At 39.2% G+C, this 22,074-nt stretch overlaps 2 protein-coding genes across 4 annotated transcripts in view; one reads left to right on the forward strand and one right to left on the reverse strand.

Annotated features, from left to right (window-relative positions):
• The window catches only part of fbxo38 (F-box protein 38), a 61,708-nt gene extending 39,941 nt beyond the window's left edge, over positions 1 to 21,767 (forward strand). For all 3 annotated transcript variants that reach the window (XM_088344159.1, XM_088344160.1, XM_088344161.1), the window contains exons 19-22: positions 2,349 to 2,494; positions 12,757 to 12,860; positions 15,578 to 15,691; positions 20,866 to 21,767. In XM_088344159.1, the coding sequence (XP_088200285.1) occupies positions 2,349 to 2,494; positions 12,757 to 12,860; positions 15,578 to 15,691; positions 20,866 to 21,044 (543 nt within the window). In that variant the 3' untranslated portion in view covers positions 21,045 to 21,767. The remainder of the gene's footprint in view (positions 1 to 2,348; positions 2,495 to 12,756; positions 12,861 to 15,577; positions 15,692 to 20,865) is intronic.
• LOC148359089 (uncharacterized) lies at positions 5,097 to 6,129 on the reverse strand. The gene is made up of 2 exons (XM_088344271.1): positions 5,410 to 6,129; positions 5,097 to 5,135 (listed from the first exon to the last, which is right to left on the reverse strand). Exons 1-2 carry the CDS (start codon positions 6,127 to 6,129, stop codon positions 5,097 to 5,099), a joined length of 759 nt encoding a protein of 252 aa, XP_088200397.1.
• Positions 21,768 to 22,074: the final 307 nt, after the last annotated feature.

A 22,074-nucleotide genomic window follows, 5' to 3' on the forward strand; every position in this document is an offset into this window, starting at 1 on the left:
AAAAATGGAAAATATGCTTTGAAAGTCATCTAAAGGTGCTTGAGGTTGGCCATGAGAAAGGTGTACGAACCCCAATTTCTGATGTGTTCCTGGGTTTATACCAAGCCGACTTAACGTTTATATCCGTCGCCGTTGGCCCTATTTGTCCTTGTTTCCCATTTAGCCTGGCTGCTCACTGCATGTGTTTTGGTCAGCCAGCCTTTCGTTGATCGATCACGGTTAGCCCCCCTTTGGCGGCTTTCAGTGTGTGCTTTTGGCTAGTTACCCCCTTTTTGGCTCTTCACCCTTTTTTTTTGACCATTACTGCATCCACCTACGACACGATGCCTATCTAAGCATTCTCCACAAAAAAAGTTCCCTTAAGTCAAACACACCTGCGCCCCCCTTGTCGCAACCTTGCTCCCCCCGGAGGGCCCACCTTGCTATTTTAGGATCACTGTGTTAAGGGATTTGTCATTTGTAAATTGTTTCTTCACTGACGTCACAGCTCTACAGCAAACAGGCCAGATGGGTTTACTTTGTGACTAAATTTCTTGAGTCACTTGGCTCGTGGAATATTTTTCACCATACAGGACTGTCTCAGAAAATTAGAATATTGTGATAAAGTTCTTTATTTTCTGTAATGCAATTAAAAAAACAAAAATGTCATACATTCTGGATTCATTACACATCAACTGAACTATTTCAAGCCTTTTATTATTTGAATATTGCTGATTTTGGCTTACAGCTGAAAAAAACTCAAAAATCCTATCTCAAAATATTAGAATACTTCCTCAGACCAAGTAAAAAAATAATTTTATAACAGCAAAACTAAATCAAACATTTGAAAATGTCCATTGATGCACTCAGTACTTGGTTGGGAATCCTTTTGCACGGATTACTGCATCAATCCGGCGTGGCATGGAGGCCATCAGCCTGTGGCATTGCTGAGGTGTTATTGATGCCCAGGATGCTTCGATAGCGGCCTTCAGCTCATTTGCATTTGTAGGTCTGGTGTCTTTCATCTTCTTCTTAACTATACCCCACAAATTCTCGATGGGGTTCAGGTCAGGGGAATTAGCAGGCCAATCAAGGACAGTGATGCCATGGTCAGTGCACCAGTTACTGGTGGTTTTGGCACTGTGGGCAGGTGCCAGATCATGCTGGAAAATAAACTCCTCATCTCCATAGAGCTTTTCAGCAGATGGAAGCATGTAGTGCTCTAAAATCTCCTGGTGCACAGTTGCATTTACTCTGGACTTGATGAAACACAGTGGACCAACACCAGCAGCTGACATGGCTCCCCAAACCATTGCTGACTGTGGGAACTTCACACTGGATTTCAAGCAACTTGGATTTTGCTCCTCTCCAGCCTTTCTCCAGACTCTGGCGCCTTGACTTCCAAATGAAATGCAAAACTTGCTTTCGTCTGAAAAGAGGACTTTGGACCACTCTGCAACTGTCCAGTGCTTCTTCTCCATAGCCCAAGTCAGACGCTTCTTCCGTTGTCTTGAGTTCAGAAGTGGCTTGACCATGGGAATACGGCTATTGTAGCCCATTTCCCGGACACGTCTGTGAACTGTGGCTTTTGATACCTAGGCTCCAGCTTCAGCCCACTGTCTTTGAAGCTCCCCCAAATTCTGGAAGCGGCTCTTCTTCACAATTTTGTTAAGGCTGCGGTCATCTCTCTTGGTTGTGCAGCGTTTCCGGCCACATTTTTCCCTTCCAACAGACTTTTTGTGGATATGCTTTGAAACTGCACTCTGTGAACAGCCTGCTCTTTGAGAAATTTCTTTTTGTGTCTTACCCTCCATCAGGAGGGTATCAATGATGGTCCTCTGGACAGCAGTCAGATCAGCAGTCTTCCCCATACTTGTGATTTAGTTTACTGAACCAAGCTGAGTGTTTTTAAGGCTCAGGAAACCCTCGCAAGGTGTTTCGAGTTAATTAGATGATTCAGGTGATTAGTTGAATAGCCTACTTGTATACTTTTTCATGATATTCTAATATTTTGAGATAGGATTTTTGAGTTTTCTTAAGCTGTAAGCCAAATTCAGCAATATTAAAATAATAAAAGGCTTGAAATAGTTCAGTTGATGTGTAATGAATCCAGAATGTATGACATTTTTGTTTTTTTAATTGCATTACAGAAAATAAAGAACTTTATCACAATATTCTAATTTTCTGAGACAGTCCTGTATTTGCATAATTGTGGAAAGAAACATTACACATTCTGTGTAAAATCCAGAAAAAAAATCTATATTGGAATACCTTTGAAATAATCTTCATGTCAAGTTATTTTTGATGCTGTGTTTGATTGCGCTTGTATTCTTTGTGGTCTTTGTTTCTGGGGGGGTCCTTGTTTTTAGGTGGACTCCGTGGCATTGGAACGTCAACTCTTCCAGGGTCCCTATCCCTATCACATTGCGATAGTGCACGAATTCAGCGATCCTCCAAACATACGCAACAAGGTCCGCATTCGCAGTTGGATGGACACCATAGCCAACATCAGCCAGTGAGTAGGCCTAATTTGTTCTAGCATCATTGTTGAAGGATGATATGAAAGTAACAGGACTGTCCTATTTCCAAACTGCTGATGAAATACTGACTTTCAACTAGGTTGTTGTCTTATTTCTCTATACAGTAATCCCTTGTTTTTGTCTTCTAAAAAAAATTCACAATAGTCAAAACCAACCAAGTATAAAATACGCATTTATTTATAAGATATCAGTAACATGTAATATATATATATATATATATATATATATATATATATATATATATCACTGTTTTTCAACCTTTTTTGAGCCTAGGCACAATTATTTAAAATCCTGCGGAACACCAGCTGCTGAAAAAGTAAATATTTTACAAAAGATTATATTAAAAATATAAGTGTTTTTTAACATTGAAGAATGACGTTATATTATAACATCTTGAATAAAGTCAAATAAACACAAAGCTTAAAGTATTTTATAATCTTTCATTTATGATCACTCAGTTTGTAACACATGCATCATTGATTCGCTAGTCTTCTTGCACAAGGCAATTAGCTACCTGCTGCTGCTTATGGTATGGAAGAATACTACATGATTACTCTGCCAGGCGTTAGACAAAACAGACACACTGTACTGTTTTCTTCTACGCATATTTACTTTCTTTAGTGTTGAACGCAGAATAAAAGCAACCAAACTCTTTTTATGAGCCAAGCTATGAGCGGACTTGCTCCTTTATTGATGTCTCAAAATATAATTTATTAACAAATGACAGAGAGTGAAACTGTAAATCAAAGAAAGGTACATTTTCAGCATCCGTTGTTTCTTATCTAACCCTAATGTGTACAAATATGAATTTACAAATTGATCAAGTCAGACTATATATTTTCGCTAACATAGAAAACTACAACAGATGTGGCATTTTTCCTCAGGCTAACAAACGTAACATATTATTTGGGTAAACTCGTCAAATCAAGTCATGTTTATTTGTATAGCCCTTAATCACAGAGTCTCAAAGAGCTGCACAGATCAAAGACTATTGCAAACTATTATTACAGACTATTGTGACACCATCCCCTCATCTAAAACCTACATGAGGGCAAATAATACACATATTAACAACATCAACATAAATTAGAGATTTTTCATATGCTATAGAGTAGAGGTGTGTTTTAAGCTTAGATTTAAACATTTCCATTGAGGTTGCAGATCAAATCTCAGGGGGAAGAGCATTCAACTGCACCAGATGGAGAACGCTCTCGATCCTGCGGATCTCCTCTTGTCCCTTGGGATCACTAGTAGACCAGCGTTTTAAGAGCGAAGGCTCCAGCCCGGAACATAGGGGGAAATGCAATCTGAAAAATATGAGGGAGCAAGTCCATGCATGATTTTGTATACTACCAAGAGAACCTTAAAATCATATCTTAAGCTAACCGGGAGCCAATGCAGGTTAGCTAAAATCGGGGTAATGTGATCAAACTTTCTTGTCTTAGTTAAAAGCCTCGCTGCAGCATTTTGTACCAGCTAAAGGCTTTTGATTTTGGACTTCGGGAGACCGGAGAGGAGTTTATTACAGTAATCGAGACGGGAAGTAACAAACGCGTGAATTATAATCTCCACATCTGACTGAGACAGCATAGGACGAATTTTAGCAATGTTGCAAAGATGGAACAAAGCTGTTCTAGTAATACTCTTCACGTGTGTTTGAAAGGACAGATTGGTTGTTAAATATGACACCTAAATTTTTAACTGAGTCACTCTGGGTGATATTACATTTGCCAATGTTCCGAGGCAGTTTTTGAGAACAAGCATTTAGATGGACCAATAACTAACATTTCGGTCTTTTCAGAGTTAAGGCGCAAGAAGTTGAGTGACATCCTTTCTTTTATCTCAATGAGGCAGGCCTCCAAATTCCCACAATTTAGTGTGGCAGATTCCTCCATCGGCAGATATAGTTGAGTGTCATCTGCGTAGCAATGGAAACTGATATTATACTTGCGAATAATATAACCTAATGGAATCATGTAAATGCTGAAAAGAAGGGGGCCAAGTACTGAATCCTGCGAAACACCACAGGTAACACCAAAGGGCTCAAATGTCATTTCACCATATTTAACACAGTGCGTCCTATCTGAGAGGTAGGTTCCGAACCATAAGAGGACGGTTCCTGAGAGACCAGTCCATTTTTACAACCGTTCTTGTAAGATATTATGGTCCTCAGTGTCAAAAGCAGCACTAAGGTCCAGCAGCAGCAAGAGTGATGAAGCGCCGGAGTCCATTGCCAGTAGAAGATCATTGGTTACCTTAATCAGGGCTGTCTCTATAGAGTGGTTACCCCTGAATCCTGATTGCATTGATTCAAAAAGATTGTTCTCAGATATAAAATCATTCAGCTACTGTGCCACAACTTTTTCAAGTACTTTAGAAAGAAACGGTAGGTTTGACGCAGGTCTATAATTACATAAGCTTTCTGGATCAAGGTTGGGTCGTTTCAATGTAGGTTTAATGACAGCGGACTTAAAAGCCGCTGGAACTACACCTGAGGAGAGTGATATGTTTATAATATTTAGAACTGAAGGTCCAAGGACCCCCAAAAAACCTTCAATCAGCGAAGCCGGAAGTGGGTCAAACGGGCAAGCAAGTCGGTTTGGCCATATTCACCACCTGTTTAAGATTATCGAGTGTCAGATCACTAAATCGGGAAAAATTCCCTGGACAGCCACCATGTCGCACATCTATAGATTTCAGCCCTTTAATATGTGATGTATTAACACTGTCATTAGAAATTGTTCCCGCATGCGTTGAATCTTCTTATTATAAAGAAGACCATAAAGTCATGGGCTGAATGTTGAGAACTATCTGGGATAATCTGTTGCCTCTTTAGCGATGCTACAGTGTCGAAAAGGATTTTGGGGTTATTCTTTTGTGTCACAATTACCTTCGAAAAATAGGCTGACTTTACAGAGGCAAGGGCTGCTTTATACTTAAACAAGTTGTCACACCAGGTTTGACGGAAAACCTCAAGCTTGGTAGCGCGCCATTTTCTTTCAGATTTCCTGCATTCTTGTTTAAGCGATCTAGTTTCATCAGTAAACCAAGGCGTGCGTCTTTTAGGTCGTGATTTAAGCCGTATGGGCGCTACTGAATTCAGGACACTAGCCGGGGTAGCATTAAACTCATTCATGAGTGAGTCAATAGAGCCTTTATATAAAGGAAACGACGCAACTACTCCTGAAAGAAGATCAGAGAGATCAGAAACTATGCCACTGCTTATATTGCGTCCACTAAATTCTTCAGTTTTTTTAATACAACATTTAGCCAGCACCTCAAATGTAACTAAATAATGATCAGAAATAACGGTAGTACACGGTAATACCGTCACGTTTGAGGTTGAAACTCCTTGAGTCAGAACCAAGTCTAGCGATTTTCCATCTTTATGAGTCAGCAAATCAACCAGTTGATTAAAACCAAATGTATCAATTAGAGACCGAAATGCAACAGTAAGTGAACTAAGTGGGGAGTTCATATGAATGTTAAAGTCCCTCATAATTATTTTGTCTCCATAGGTTACTAGGTCAGACAACAGTTCAGAAAATTCATCTAAGAAAACTGAGTATGGTCCGGGTGCGCAATAAATGATTACTAAATGAATTGACATTAAAAAGGACCACATAACAAGAGCCTCGAGCGCCTTATAATTATTAGGGGTACGGGGAGTAAGTTTGAGTATTTTTTTCAGAAATTAATGCAACACCGCCACCCTTCTTCAAGGAGCGTGTTGACAGTTAGTCTTGAGGAGAAGCCTCATTTAGGCCCCGGTCACACAGCCGTTTGCGTCTGTATCGCGGGTAAAATTTTGCGTTTTTTTTTTTTTTTGCCCGTGGTTGCCCGCGATGGAAAATGCGCAAAATTGGCCAACCCGCTGTTCATCGGTGGTATGCCCGCTAAACAGACGCCGGCGACTGTTCTGCTTCTTCATCGCGTCATTTCCGCGTCATTTTCTCGTGTGGACCACGGGTATAAAAGCTCCCGAGCCGGTGTTGTGCCCAAATCCGACTCCTACCAGCTGAAATTTCCCGTCCTACCCATGTGTAACCACGCCCTGGCCACGGCCAGAGCACGTCGTTCCGCGTCCTTTCCGCGTCATTACCTTGTGTGCCGCCCGCGGTTAACACGTGCTCAAAGTTTTGAGCAGCTCAAAACTTTTTCGCGCGGCCAACCGCGTGTGAATTTCCGACTGCGAGTAAAGCACTGCTGTATCTCGTCTATATGGCGGTCTCAAAGCGTCCAACAGCGCCCAACAGCGTCTGCTTCACGGCCAGAAATTTCTGGCCGTGATTCAGCCTCGATACGCCCGTGAAAGGCTGTGTACCCGGGCTCTAAAGTACTTTTTCCCGCGCGTGAATTTCCGACCGCGTGTTATAAGCACTGCTGTATCTCGTCTGTATGGCGATCTCAAAGCGTCCAATAGCGTCCGCCTCACAGGCAGAAATTTCTGGCCGTGATTCAGCCGCAAATGGCTGTGTGACCGGGCCCTTAACGGTAAAAACTCATCCGGTCTCAACCAAGTTTCTACTTGTTGATAATGAATCATATTATCAACAAGTAGAGCTTTAGGAGCAAGCGATCTAATATTTAGAAGACCAAATTTTAGCTTTGCTGAATCTTTTAACTTAGCTTCGTAGAGATCGGCACAAGATGTCGCTGTTCGGGCGTGTTGAGTCTCGGTTGTCAGGCAAGATCGATGAAGAAATTTTGGTGGAATTAGGCACAATTCTATCGTCTTCGTGTCCATCACTGCCGTTTCCGATGTAGCTCCCTTAGCTTAGCACACTTACCCGAGTGACAGCCCCGCTTTTGTTTACGATCCCTACGCGGTCTCCGCCGCTTTGTAAGTGGGTTGGCCACCCACGGAGATCCCGCATCTCTTTGTATCTCTTACGGGATATCAAAGATGGTAGAAAACGTGCCCAAAAAGACAAAATTTAGACAGAGACCCATTTGCATAAGTTCCTCCCGACTATATGTATTCTTGGCCAAGCATGTGTCCAGAAAAGAGAGCAAAAAAGACAAAATAACGGTAATAAATAGAAAATTAGCTGAAGAGCTGTGAGCCGCTGCGTCCGTGCGTGCCGCCATCATCGTCAATAAACTTCAATAAGGACCGCCAAATTTGTAAACTAACATAAATAAACATAAAACCATTGCTTTCTATCTGGTTCAAGCGATTGAAAGAGATATTGACGCAGCACACATGTTAACTTTCTACCGAGATCAAATTACACCCTGATATGCCTTTCACTTATTCTAAATGTGAAAGTCTAACAAAAGGTGATGCTACCACCTAGCGGTCAAAACGTATATAACATCTACTGAGGAACAGAAATCATAGGGGGCAGAACTCGCATCAAAATCCACGAAGTAAACTGCAATACAGTGGGACCTTGCTACTTCGCAGTCCCACGTTCGCAGGTTCAGAGCTTCGCGCGTCTAAAAATAATAATAATAAAATAAAATGATTCTTTTTTTTTTTTTTTTAAAGCATTTTTGAAGGGGCGTTGCTACTTCGTGGTTCCACGTTCGCTGGTTCAGAGCTTCGCAGGTCTAAAAAATAATAATAAAATGAAATAATTAAAAAAATTATTATTATTGTTATTATTTTTTAAGCATTTTGGAAGGGGCGTCGCTACTTCGCGGATTTTCAATTTTCGCGGGTGGTTTTGGTCCCCATTAACCGCGATAACCGAGGGATTACTGTACAGCAAGGGATCACTGTATAAAAAAATACTCATCTAAAATATTATTTTCATTTTACTACAAATACAATGTTTTTTTTCTGGTAGGACAAGAGCAACTCAAATGTTTTATTTTTTTAGAATAAAATTGAAAATAAAATAAATACATATGATTTTAAAGGAATTTTCGGCAAGAATTTATCAATTTTTGACATAAAACGTTACTATTTGTTTTTTAATAATTCGTTTGATTTGAGAAGCAAGTGCATTTTTTAATATTTGCAAAAACATCAATTACGCATTGAAGGAACATATTGTCCGCATTATATAAGGTGTAACTAGTGTTCCCTGTAAGCTGCGCACTGCTCGCACATTCTCAGTGCACAAGAAAATCTAGCCAGCTCACAAAAATGAGGGCTCAAAATTACTTACTAAGAAGCGACTTAAGTCAAAGTTACAGTGCATGAAGGTAAAAATACACTGGTTCCCCTGACGCTGTGTCCTAAATGCGGTATTTTGAAGTCGAACGGCTCACTAAAAAGGAACCGGCTCTTTCGGGTCCTAAACGGCTCTTCAGGTTGTTTTTGCTTCTTTAATCCCAACATGACCAAATATTATGTAAAATTATGCACAAAATGACTTAAAGGAAGGGGGGAATAGAACAAAAAAGAAAAAAATACCAAAATGAAAAAGTAGTGAAAAGCTGAGAAAAAACAAAAGGAAGAGAAAAAAATAAGGAATAATTTAGAAAAAAAGAAAAGAAAGAAATGTAGGAAAAAAGTAAATAGAGAACAAAAAGAAAAAAGTAACAGCTCGGAAAAAATAAACACAGAGATTTTTTTAAAGGAATTTTTTTTAAAAAGTAGAAAAAAAACACAGAAAAAAGAAGAAAAAGTTTGTGTTGCATTCCAATAATTTCCAATTATATCAAGTGAATCTTGTTGCCAACATTGTACTTCCACTAAAAAATGTGAATAAGTACAGTCTATCTTACAACCGACTAAAAAATTCCGCAAAAATGTTAATATTATGCGACAAAATATATCAGGAAATAAAAAGAAATGGATATCTTGTGAAAGAATTGTAAGAACAAACGACGTTTGGAGGCCGCACAACCTTTGCAATAATACATTAGTCAATTCATTCAAAAGAGAAAAACAATTTTGCATCGCCGGAAACTCGGCAAAATGTAACGTGATGTCAAGTTTTGGACATGTTTGATAATTATCTTGCCACGCTTTGGATTATGGTTGCTCACTGTTGTTTCAAGCGTTGCTCACCGACTTTGTGTGAACGCTCAGACCCGTGGAAAATTACAAGGAACATTGGGTGTAACCCCAAGAATATTTCTTTTGTGATATATTTTTCATATATAATGCGCACTTGGACTATAAAGCCCTTGGAATTAAAACTAAAGTAACAGCTATTTTTGCATACAATAAAAATAAACACATTTTATTTCAAATCTCTCTTAGAAGATAAACTAACATTATGAGATCTGGTTTCTTCCACTAAAATTAATTTTAGCAACAAATAGTACGTTAACCACAAGAGAGCACTTGTAGACCATTCTATATGTTTCTCAAAGGCAGAACAGCTACTGTATGCAGTATCATATACAGGGAGTGCAGAATTATTAGGCAAATGAGTATTTTGACCACATCATCCTCTTTATGCATGTTGTCTTACTCCAAGCTGTATAGGCTCGAAAGCCTACTACCAATTAAGCATATCAGGTGATGTGCATCTCTGTAATGAGAAGGGGTGTGGTCTAATGACATCAACACCCTATATCAGGTGTGCATAATTATTAGGCAACTTCCTTTCCTTTGGCAAAATGGGTCAGAAGAGGGACTTGACAGGCTCTGAAAAGTCAAAAATAGTGAGATATCTTGCAGAGGGATGCAGCACTCTTAAAATTGCCAAGCTTCTGAAGCGTGATCATCGAACAATCAAGCGTTACATTCAAAATATTCAACAGGGTTGCAAGACGCGTGTAGAAAAACCAAGGCGCAAAAAAACTGCCCGTGAACTGAGAAAAGTCAAGCGTACAGCTGCCAAGATGCCACTTGCCACCAGTTTTGCCATATTTCAGAGCTGCAACATCACTGGAGTGCCCAAAAGCACAAGGTGTGCAATACTCAGAGACATGGCCAAGGTAAGAAAGGCTGAAAAACGACCACCACTGAACAAGACACACAAGCTGAAACGTCAAGACTGGGCCAAGAAAAATCTCAAGACGGATTTTTCTAAGGTTTTATGGACGGATGAAATGAGAGTGAGTCTTGATGGGCCAGATGGATGGGCCCGTGGCTGGATCGGTAAAGGGCAGAGAGCTCCAGTCCGCCTCAGACGCCAGCAAGGTGGAGGTGGGGTACTGGTATGGGCTGGTATCATCAAAGATGAGCTTGTGGGGCCTTTTCGGGTTGAGGATGGACTCAAGCTCAACTCCCAGTCCTACTGCCAGTTTCTGGAAGACACCTTCTTCAAGCAGTGGTACAGGAAGAAGTCCGCATCCTTCAAGAAAAACATGATTTTCATGCAGGACAACGCTCCATCACACGCATCCAAGTACTCCACAGCGTGGCTGGCAAGAAAGGGTCTAAAACAGGGGTGTCAAAGTCAAATGGACGGAGGGCCAAATAAAACATTTGGCTACAAGCCGAGGGCCGGACTGTCCAATCTTTACTGAAACCAAGATTTAACCTACTGAAAACACAACAAATATATTACAATATGATTGTATAAATAAAGCAATATTTTCTTATGACTCTGTCAGTCATTTTTAATTTCAGCAGGCACAAAATACAAATGTCCTTTATATAAAAAACTCATAACATATCTCATAACAACAACTCATAACCATTTTCTATCATTCAATCATCTGAAATTATTAAAAAGAAATATTGCCTCGAAATACAATAAAATAAAGTGCAAAAATCTCTTGTTACTTAAAACCAATAGCAATCAACACACTGGACCTCATCTGTCCTGCTCAAATGTACATTGACTTTCCTTTCTGGGCTTTCTCTGGGTTAGTGTGAAAAAAAGGAATTACTGATTAACAAATAATAACAATCAAAAGTCATTTTCTCTGTTAAATAGGAGACAATTTTATCAAAAGACTGTTGTCCACATCAAGATCTATTTTCCATGAAAAGCCGAAAAACAAGAAACACTCCCAGGACAGAGTCGGCAAACAAAAACAACATAGTCAACATAGACAATAAAGCTTTAAAATTCCCGAGGGGAACAACAAAAAACAAGACCTTCTTTATGTGCATATTTAACTTTTAAACTTGAACGGAGTAAAAACTTCAAATGTGTAATTGCACAGGAAACATTACTGTATTATTACTGTATTTACATACATTTATATACAGTACTGTATTACTACAACTCTACATTACTTGTTTGAGGCTGACGCTGATACTTTTCCAGCTACCTCCGTGAACATGTACTCCAACTCCCACCTTGTTTGAAAGCCCCGGTTTTCAGTGTCCACCTTCCGTTTAGCCATTGTTGATGGGTATATGTTGGCTAATTTTTGCTGTTATGCTAATGACTGCTGCTGATCGACTGCTGAATAAATCAAACCGCCTCCCGCTTTGCTCCCGCTCGGCGCGTCCCCGTTGCATTGTGGGAAATGTAGTATTCATGCGTACTGCGGGCTGCTGGCTTGCAGCGGCCTGCGGGCCGGATCTAATAATATATTGATATCGTCACGCGGGCCAGGTAAAACCCTCTCGCGGGTCTAATGTGGCCCGCGGGCCTTGACTTTGACATATGTGGTCTAAAAGAAGAAAAACTAATGACATGGCCTCCTTGTTCACCTGATCTGAACCCCATAGAGAACCTGTGGTCCCTCATCAAATGTGAGATTTACAAGGAGGGAAAACAGTACACCTCTCTGAACAGTGTCTGGGAGGCTGTGGTTGCTGCTGCACGCATTGTTGATCGTGAACAGATCAAAGCACTGACAGAATCCATGGATGGCAGGCTTTTGAGTGTCCTTGCAAAGAAAGGTGGCTATATTGGTCACTGATTTGTTTTTGTTTTGTTTTTGAATGTCAGAAATGTATATTTGTGAATGTTGAGCTGTTATATTGGTTTCCCTGATGAAAATAAATAATTGAAATGGGTATACATTTGTTTTTTGTTAAGTTGCCTAATAATTATGCACAGTAATAGTCACCTGCACACACAGATATCCTCCTAAAATAGCTAAAACTAAAAAAGCCCCACTCCAACTTCCAAAATATTCAGCTTTGATATTAATGAGACTTTTGGGTTCATTAAGAACATGGTTGTTGTTCAATAATAAAATTAATCCTCAAAAATACAACTTGCCTAATAATTCTGCACTCCCTGTAATTGTAACCATGCATTTCCAATTTTAAGATATTTTCCAGTATATGAGGCCACGTTGTAAAATGTAACTTTTTATACCAAATTCATAGAAGAGGTGAGTGATTGGAAAAAAATCCCTAAGTGATTAAAGGAAATACAAAGCTTTGCGTTTCAATCTTGTTTGTGCATGTGTTTTGCAGGGAGTTAATCAAATACGCCTTCTTCCCAGAGGCCACCAGGACTGAAGAGGATGTGAAGAAGTTTCCCAAATACCCCTGGGGCAGAGACATTTATACTCTTGAGGGTAAAAAACTTGCTTGGATAGACGTCAACTGCAATTGCAACGGGTGTTATGGGTTTTTTCCTGATAACTACAATGCCTTGCTGGTAATAAACCACACAAACCGTTCCAATTTTTTCCAAAGTGTTTAACTTTGATTTTTTTAGAAATGTCAAAACTAAATAATTTATTTAATTACGACCTGTATTATTATACTTTCATCTTGTTTACTACTAAAATTTGAAAAGCAACGTTTTAAAGCATGTGTTTCAAACTCAATTGACGAGGGGACCCCCAGAGCCAGGTTCTAGGTGAGGTTGTGCCAAATCGGGGTTTCCACCCAAATAAGGGAGGTGACATAATTGTCTTGTCTTGCTGTTACCAGTACCAAAAGAAAGAATTTAAAAACTTTTTTTTTCTGGCTTTTTTCTTCTCCTTTTCTCTTTTTTCTTTTCTTTCTTTCCCTTTCCCCCTTTTTCTTTTTCCCATTTTTTTTCCTTCTCTTTTTTCTTTTCTTTCTTTTTCTTTATTTTCTTTTCCCTTTCTCTTTATTGCTGTCTCTTTTTCTTTTTTTCTTTCTCTCCCTGCAACTGGCCCCTGGTCTGCAAGTTTGAGACTCCTGTTTTAAAGGCACAGTGTGTAGTATTGGCCACTAGATGTCACTGTGTTATGTTGTTAAAACTAAAAAGCGCAAGGAAGAGTACAAACTAGTGAGGTGCCCAGTGACCAGACCACACTATTTTTTAACATTTATTTATTTATTTATTGCACGGCCTTTTGCGTGATTTGTGTTTTTTTACCCGTTATGGCTGCACGATTAACAAGTCTTATAGCTATTGCGTTAATTTTGTGGATTTCTAGACAGTTACCCTATCAAAACCTCCCAAAAGAGGGCGCTGTTTACTTAAATTTAACCCCTTAACGTTCCTGTAAAATTAACCTAAATTCCCAATCCAAGACGTACCCAAAGTAAATCGAATGCTGTTCTTCAACGGTTTGAAGAATATGGACGTTTTTGTCTCTCTTGAAAGGTAATTCTCTGATGTTTTTCCCCCAAACTTAAATAATCACTGCAAGTGCTACTAACATTGAGTAATCTTCATTAGAACACACAGAAATAGAAGGTTATTATTCTTGCCCGATTTTTTTTCTTTCTTACTAGATGCCAACAGTAGTTGTACTTTTTCCTCCCTTTCATTTTCGACCACACTCATTAAAGAGCGTATGCACTGGTAGGTCATGCATCCAGGGGTATAGTAGTCACAAAAAAAAAACTTGCACAGAAAATGCACTTTGCTTTTAAAATCAAGAATCGCATTGAAATTGCAATATTTGTCTGAAAAACGCAGTTAGGTTTTTTACAAAATCATGCTGCCTTAGTACCCATATTAGCAAGTTGGCGAGAAATTAAAATATGATTTAGCTTGACCCTTGCACATTTCAGTCATTTTAGCGTGGTATGTTAAAGGACAAATTGGTTTATTGCTAAATTATATGGCAGGGGTCTCCAATTTGTACAGGTAACCCCCTAAGAATAGATGATTATCCCGTGAACAGGTTCTCAAAACACCACTGACTGGTTATTGCATTTTTCCAGGAAATTTGATTTCCAACTGGCATGATATTTCAGTGGTCGACTGAGCCTATTTGAACTCAAACCCTAATGTTTAGAATCTGTTATTAACATAGTGATATATTTTTATACTAGAAATTAACCTGAAACTAGGAGCCCTTAGTGGCAATACCTAACAAAAAGTAGCGCTCTGCTTCCAAATGGCTGGTAACCCCTGGTATATGATGAAGGATCGACCGATATGGGTTTTTCTGGGCTGAAACTGATTATTGTATTAGAATTAAGAGGAGGCTGATAACCAATATTTATCTCCTTTAAAAGCTTACAAACAAATTTAGAAACAAGAAATATGTGTTATGAATGCAAATAAGAATTAAATAGCTGTGTAAACCTTTTACAGTAAATGAATTATAATTTCAACACAACTTTCACTTTAACAAAAAAAAATAACAGCGCATGAAATAAAATTAGGCCTAGCAGCATCTTGTATGAAGGTTCATAAAAAACGTAAATAGTTCCCTTATTTATGTTTTCTTTTAAAACAATAGATAAATAAAAATGTCAATACACCCAACATGACTAGAATTATCTTAAAAGAAAAGAGGATCGAAATTTCAACTGAGCTTGTCAATTGAAAAGTGTGGGGGCACTCCTGTTTTAGAGCCAGGTTGACAAACTATAGTTATGGTAATAGGTAATCACTGCCTCCCACTCTAGCGTGCTTTTTACGCTCTCTCTCAATCACAAACACATATGCTTGCTTGACAAATTAATGTTATGATTAAAGATAATATATAATTTTCTACCCGAACATGCTTCCCTTAAACATCTTAACACTATCTTTAAGTCACACACACGCTTTTCTACCACAGCACATACGTTTTAAAATATTTGTTTTTGCTTCAGTGGCTCCGCCCCCGGTCACTTTTCCAATCAGAAAGCGCGGCGTGGGTAGCAAGGAGGAGGGGAGAAGTTGAAGGGAGGAGAGAGAGGCTCTGCTGCATCTGAGCCTAAATATTTGGCCCGCTGTATAAATAAAAATGCAGATACCAATAACTGTCAAATTCTCAAATATGCCGCCAGATAATTGGTTGACCGTTAATATGATGTTGAAATATAAAGTATATATGAATTATGTTTTGGTAAATCAAGTCCATGTCATGCACAGGTATTTTGGATGGTGCCCCCTACAGCATGATTACAGACTTCCCCTGGCTCAGGACCCTGAGAGCTGCCGATCCCAACAACTACGCCCGCTACGACTTTGAAGACGACGAGAGCAGTGAGTGCTGTCACTCCTGATTTATAAAACCGGGTTTGGTCCTTGAAATCCTTGAAAAGGCTTACATTTTAATGTTGGGGTTTCAAGGTTTTTAGAAGTGCTTGAATCGTGGGTTGAGTTTTTTTATCGACTCGATAGACCAGAGGTCAGAAACCCTTTTGGCGCAAAGAGCCATAAAAGAAAAAATATTTATATTTTTTGAGAGAGCCATGCCATTAATTTAATACAAAATTCAATCAAACTACCACACCTGCTCTCCAGACAAAGGCTAATTCTGCCGCGCATTTTATTTCACATAGAGCCTGTGTCCTTTAGCGATATACTGTACCACTCAAAATTTGTCTCCCTTCCTCAGTTACTTAAGAGTGTTGAGGCTCATTTTGATTGTCGTTTTTTTCCTATATGATGGTTTCAAAACAAGGTGCAAGCAAAGTTCTTTTATTATAATGTCATAAAATACTGCAAACAATAAGGATATCATCGTATTTACCTTCGGCGCAGAGTGTATTGAGCGAGCGAGCGAGAGAGAGAAGGGAGAGCCTCGCGCTGTGCTGAGATCCACTTACCCAATCAAATTGCTTTGAGTGGGTTTTTGGCGTTTACGTGTCTTTGCCGTTTGCTCTGTGAATCTTCATAAAGTATCTCAACAGTGAACATACATTGTTTAATGACCTTCTATTTAAAGGTTTTTTTGCCAAAACGGGGTATATATTGTCGCAACACCCTGACGGTAAACTGTAGTTGAGAATGCCCTATATATAATCTACTCTGAACCACTTGTCAATTCAGTGTTCGGTTTGCATTTACCATCATCATCGCATTGTGATAATGCCACAGAGAAAGGTGGTCTGATCAAATTTTATCTCAGACCCATAACTACTCATTAAAAGAGGATTGCATGCCATGGGTTCTTGACATCTGCGATAGACCATGTTTTAAATCAGGGTTCGGGAACCCATGGCTTGCAAGCCACATAAAAAACATTTCATGAGTTTATCTGGCTCAGAGATAAAATTTGGGTCATGCAAATTTTTTTATGTGTGGTGTCACACCAAATACCCCGTTTTGGATGCCCGTCGCTAAGGAAACCTTTATATGGCAGCTCATTAAGCAATGTATGTCATTGTTGAAAGACTTTATAATGAAAACCCACAGAACAAAGTGTTAAAAACCCTTCAACTCCAGCAAAACATCCAGAGCAAATGGATTGGCTGAGTGGTAGGGATGGGCAGAGCTATGCACACATGGTTCATGCACTTCTTTGTCTTATCGCTCCACGCTAAATGTAAATAAATTAGTATCCTTCCTGTTTGCAGTATTTTGTCACATTTATACAGAAGAACTTTGCCCGTCTCTTGTTTTAAACCATTCCAACTGTACCTCTACTTACAGATTTAATTTGTTCTGGGAGTAGCTTTGTAACCTGAAACAAGTAGAGACGCTTTTTGAATGTAAATGTGCTAATCCGTTCCAAACCTGCCAAAGTAAGATTTTTTTTTTTATATAAATCATAAAAAGCATCAGAACATGAAACCAATACAAAAAAAGTCTTCTTTGCTTACTGGTCCTCAGCAGTGTTTTTTGTCTGGTGTTTCATGAAAAACTGATTCAATGTCTTTTATTTGGGTTAATGGTGTAATGGCTGCAGCCTCCTCCTTGTCATCTCTGAAATCCTCCTGCATTGAAGTGTGCGTTTTCATAACTTTCTATTATTTCTTAATTTGCTTCAAATGTCACAAAAAATGTTCTCCCTTGTCCACTTTTCTGCATGTCTTCCGTGGGGTCTATTGTGTAAGATTGCTCTTCGTAGCGGTAACATGCAGTAGACTGCTTACAGAGTGGGAAGGGGACACAAAGAGCTTGCCCGGAATCCAAATACGCATCGGGTTGCCAGATATCACTCTGAAAGCTGCGAATGGAGCACGTATTGTACTGTGTTTTTGACTTTGTATCCTGAAGCGCCTTTATAACTAGTGTCACTATTTTCCCGTTCAAGTACTTTGTAACCCGAAACCTTTGTATGTAGAGACATTTGTAAGTAGAGGGTACCACTCTATTTAGGACAAAATTGACATTCAAAATGAGCCTCATGTTACTCTTGAGCCTGTGTCTCAGATCATTACTTATATTAATATGGGACTCTGGCATAATTATTTATAAAGCCTCATCGCCCCCTAGTGTTGCATTCAAGAAGAAATGTGCATCCGACTAAGATGTAAGAAGGCGACCGGATAGATAACAGAAAATACAAAGGATGGCTTAAACATGGGACTAATCCACACATAGCGTGCTACGTAAAAAAAAAAAAGAGAGAGATCCCACTCTTAACAAGGAAATAATCGTCCTGGTCCAGTCGTGAAATGTAACTCACGGAGATTAATAGCTTCACTATGGTTTTTTTTTTGCTAACCGTTTGCTACATGCTACACCTTAACAGCGCAGTATGAAATGTGTATTGGTGCATGGAATATGTATCAATTATAGACATCTATATGCAAAAAAATAAGATGGCGTTTTGCAGTGGTACATTGTAATGGGAAGAACTTCCTGCAACTGAAAATTTCAGCTACAAATTACTGTAATTTGTCTCAAAAATATACACTTTGTTCAGATCCACAAATATATTTGCGATCTATACTACTATCTATAAGAACTAAAAATCTTGTGTCTTGATAAATACACACGCGAAAATTCCATATGTAAATCGCAGATAGATTTGTGGATCTGAAAAATACATTTGTCGTTGGCGGGGGTTGCATTCCAAAAAGATAGATAGATAGATAGATAGATACTTTATTCATCCCCGGAGGGAAATTCACATTTCCAGCAGCATCCCTGAGCTGAGAACAGTACAATAATAAAGCCAAAAGAATACAATATACAAATACCCAGTGTGACGTGCAAATGCCCACTGTAGCGTGTTATATAGAGTAACTAAATAGTGCTACCTCCAAAAAGGTCCCGCGATATTAAAAAACCCGAGAAGGCGAAACTTTTATCTATCTGCTGGGTTCGTACGGGAGCTTGAATTCCGAAAAATGGTCAATTTTAATGTCGTGTTTTCAAGGTCAGGAAAATTCTAGAAATTTGGGTGAAGTGCTTGGAACTCTTTGAAATAGTTGCCATTGCCATGTTCCCTGGCAGTCTGATTAAATAGAACACGCTTTTAAATGAAGAAAAATTTAAAACGTGTGCGTATAATTGGTGCTAATGTTGGCTACAGTCCTCATTATTGAGTTGTCATGTGAAGCGTTACTGCCCTCTACTGTTGCGTCCAAAAGGACAGGTTTATCAATCTATTCACGGGAATTCTGGCTCTTTTTCGAAAACCTGCTTTTTTTGTCTTGGCCTACTTAAGAGCCGGCTCTTTTGGCTCCCAAACGGCTTCTCTGATTTATTAATTTTTTTTCCGTGATATATTAGCCACCAAATGATTTGGTAATTATTAATTTAATATGTTTTGCAGGGGATTCTAAAAATACATGAAATATAAATGAGTTCTTCTACAGATCTACAAAAAAAATTGAATAATACAAAACAATTTTAGCTTTTTACACACTGAACAGATTTAAAGTCAAACACAAAATTCCTAAAAACACAATACAATAACATTACATTAGAAATATTACCTCTCCAGTGCTATGAATAAATTATTAAATTAAAAAATATATATATTTACAACTCTATTTTAACCAATTTAGTCCACACATTTGGCTCATTTTTCTGCTCTTTATACATACAGGTCTTTCTTTTTTTGTCTATTGTATTGAACTCAGGCAGCATGGCAGCTGGGTGGTTAGCACACAGCCCCCACGGTGCGTTGTGCCAGGGTTCCACTCTAGCTATTGCAGCCCCCCCCATGCAGAGTTTGTATGTTCTCCTCCTGCCTGCGGGTTTGCCCCGGGCACTTCAGTTTCCTCCCACATCCCAAAAACATGCATTTTTCGTCTATTGGCAGGTTTAAATTGTCCCTAGGTGTTACTGGTGTATGTCTCTGTGTGCCCTGTGACTGGCTGGCAACCAGTTAGGGTTAGTGTCCCCTGCCCACTGCCCGAAGATAGTTAGGATGGGCTTCCGCACCCCAACAATCCTAATGAGAATAAGCGGTGCAGATAATGGATGGATGTATTGAACCTCCATTATTGCCCAACACCTATAGAGCCCTTTCCATTTTTGTAAACTAGTGTGAAGCTGCGTTTGTATTGTTGAAGCAGAATGGCAGAATTCTTGTCGGTTTATAGCACCCCATTGACACAAAAATATCATAGATAGGAACAACGCAAAGTAGCAAAAAGTATGTGCTAACAACAAGATAGCGACTTTGTTTTAGTCAACATAGCCAACGAAAAAAACATTTTTCTTTGCTGGATTCCTTCCTTTGATGGTACTGGAGAATTGAAAAATCGGCCTCACTTCAAAGTGCTTCAAAAGTGCTTATATTTGGCCATGAAAAATGTGTACCGAATCTGGTGTCAAACAGGCGGCCCACTAAGATTTGAATCCGGCCCGCGAGAACGCTGAGAGAAGCACAAGAGCAAAACGTGCTGCAGGTGCCTCTCACAAACGCTGTACTTGTATTTCTTTTCCTCCCTCTCTCTCTTCCTTCCTTTTTCTCTCATTCTCTTTCTCTCTCCCTGTCTCTTTTTCTCTTTCTATGTTCCTCTTTCTCTCTCTCTCTCTCTCTGTCATTTTACCTTATTTTGCTCTCTTCCTATTTTCCTTTTCTCTCTCTCTTCTCCCTTTCTCTCTTTCTTTTGCTTTCCTGTTCTCTCCTCTTTTCTCTCCTCTTTCTATTTCTTTTTGGATTACTTTTTTTTCTTTCTTTCCCCCTCTCAGCTGTTTATCACTTTTGTTTCTCACGTTCTCTCTTTATCTCTTTCTCTTTCTGCCTTTCTCTCTTTGTCCCACCCTCGCTCTTTTTCTCTCCCTCTTTCTCTCTTTCTCTTTCTCTCCAATATATTAGTCCATCCCCCGAGAGAATGTTTGTTTAATCATGTGGCCCGCGAGTTAAAATGAGTTTGACACCCCTGTTTTAGCCAATCAGCACACAGAACACAACGCATGATGAGATATCTTTTTTCAATAGTACTGGGGAAATTGAAAATGCTTGAAAAGTGCTTGAATTTGGCAATGAAAAAAGTGTACGAACCCTGTTGTTCTCCGTTTGGCGTTAGCCACAATCTACGCTCCGAGGAGGAAGGGTCAGCTGTCGGCGGACCTCTGCATGGAGTCCATCGGCGAGGAGATCTACGAGCGGCGACAGAGCAAAAGAGGCGTGTTTCGAAGAGTGGTGGTCCTATTTCTCCACTACTGTGACACCACCGGCCACCCTGTGGAGGACGACTACATTTAGGGCACGCTCTTCTACCACAGAATTGCCAGTCGGCTCAGCGAGAATTGGACTGGGAAATGTGACTCCAAATCAAAACAGTTTATTTCCTTATGCATTTCGGGAAGTTTTACACCAGCTTTAACTCTTGTTTTCCCATTTTCTCATGAAAGCGATATTCCAATACACCACCAAGTTTACAAATCTATTCAAGTATTACAAGCACAGCGTCCATGTGTTTGGATGTTACATACATCTGGGATTATTGTTTGTTCAGAAATTGAAAAAAATCATGATCTCTCATGCCTGTCTCTTCGAACACATTTCCACCCTTGTTGCCATTTTCAAAAGCTTGACAATTATTATTTTTGATATGGAGGGAAAACTGTTTATATGTGCATTACATGTAGTTGACTAATAGATGGAATTTGATCACCTGATATTTCTACTTTTCTTACTGATCCCACAATTCTGTACCTCTGAAGCCAAAATAGGCAAATCCTTATGCATTACTTTCCAATTAGATTTGTTGGAGTGAATTTCTCTCACACCCCACCTAAATTCCTGTGTTAGTTCTCTTTATCGGTAAGACTTGAAACTCGTTTAGCAAATCCCTTCCACAAATTGCAATCTGTTAACTTTGCTGAGTGGAATTTGTCTATTGCAGGCAGTTGTCTTTTGGGTGACACTTAAATGTATGCAATTGAAACAGTTGATTGAGACTAAAGTATTATCCAACACCACCTATTTTCTACTATCTTTTCTTTTATTTTATTTTTTGGGGGGGGCATCTACAAACGTTGCACCCAAGAGGACAACTCTATTTTGAAAAACGGATTTTTGGGCTCGGCTCACTGAGAAAAGCTGACTGGCTCTTTGTATCCCAAACAGCTCCCCAGATTTTTTGATTTTTTTTAAATGATATATTATCAATTAGAAATTAACATTATGCACCAAATTATTTAGTAATTTCCTATGTTTTGCAGAGGATTCCCCAAAAACACATAAAAAAATGAAAATATGCACAGATCTACATAGAGTTGTTCAATACTAA

Source organism: Urocampus carinirostris, chromosome 9, assembly GCF_059441175.1.
Source record: "Urocampus carinirostris isolate Australia breed hairy pipefish chromosome 9, RoL_Ucar_1.0, whole genome shotgun sequence".
NCBI classification, from domain to species: Eukaryota; Metazoa; Chordata; class Actinopteri; order Syngnathiformes; family Syngnathidae; genus Urocampus; species Urocampus carinirostris.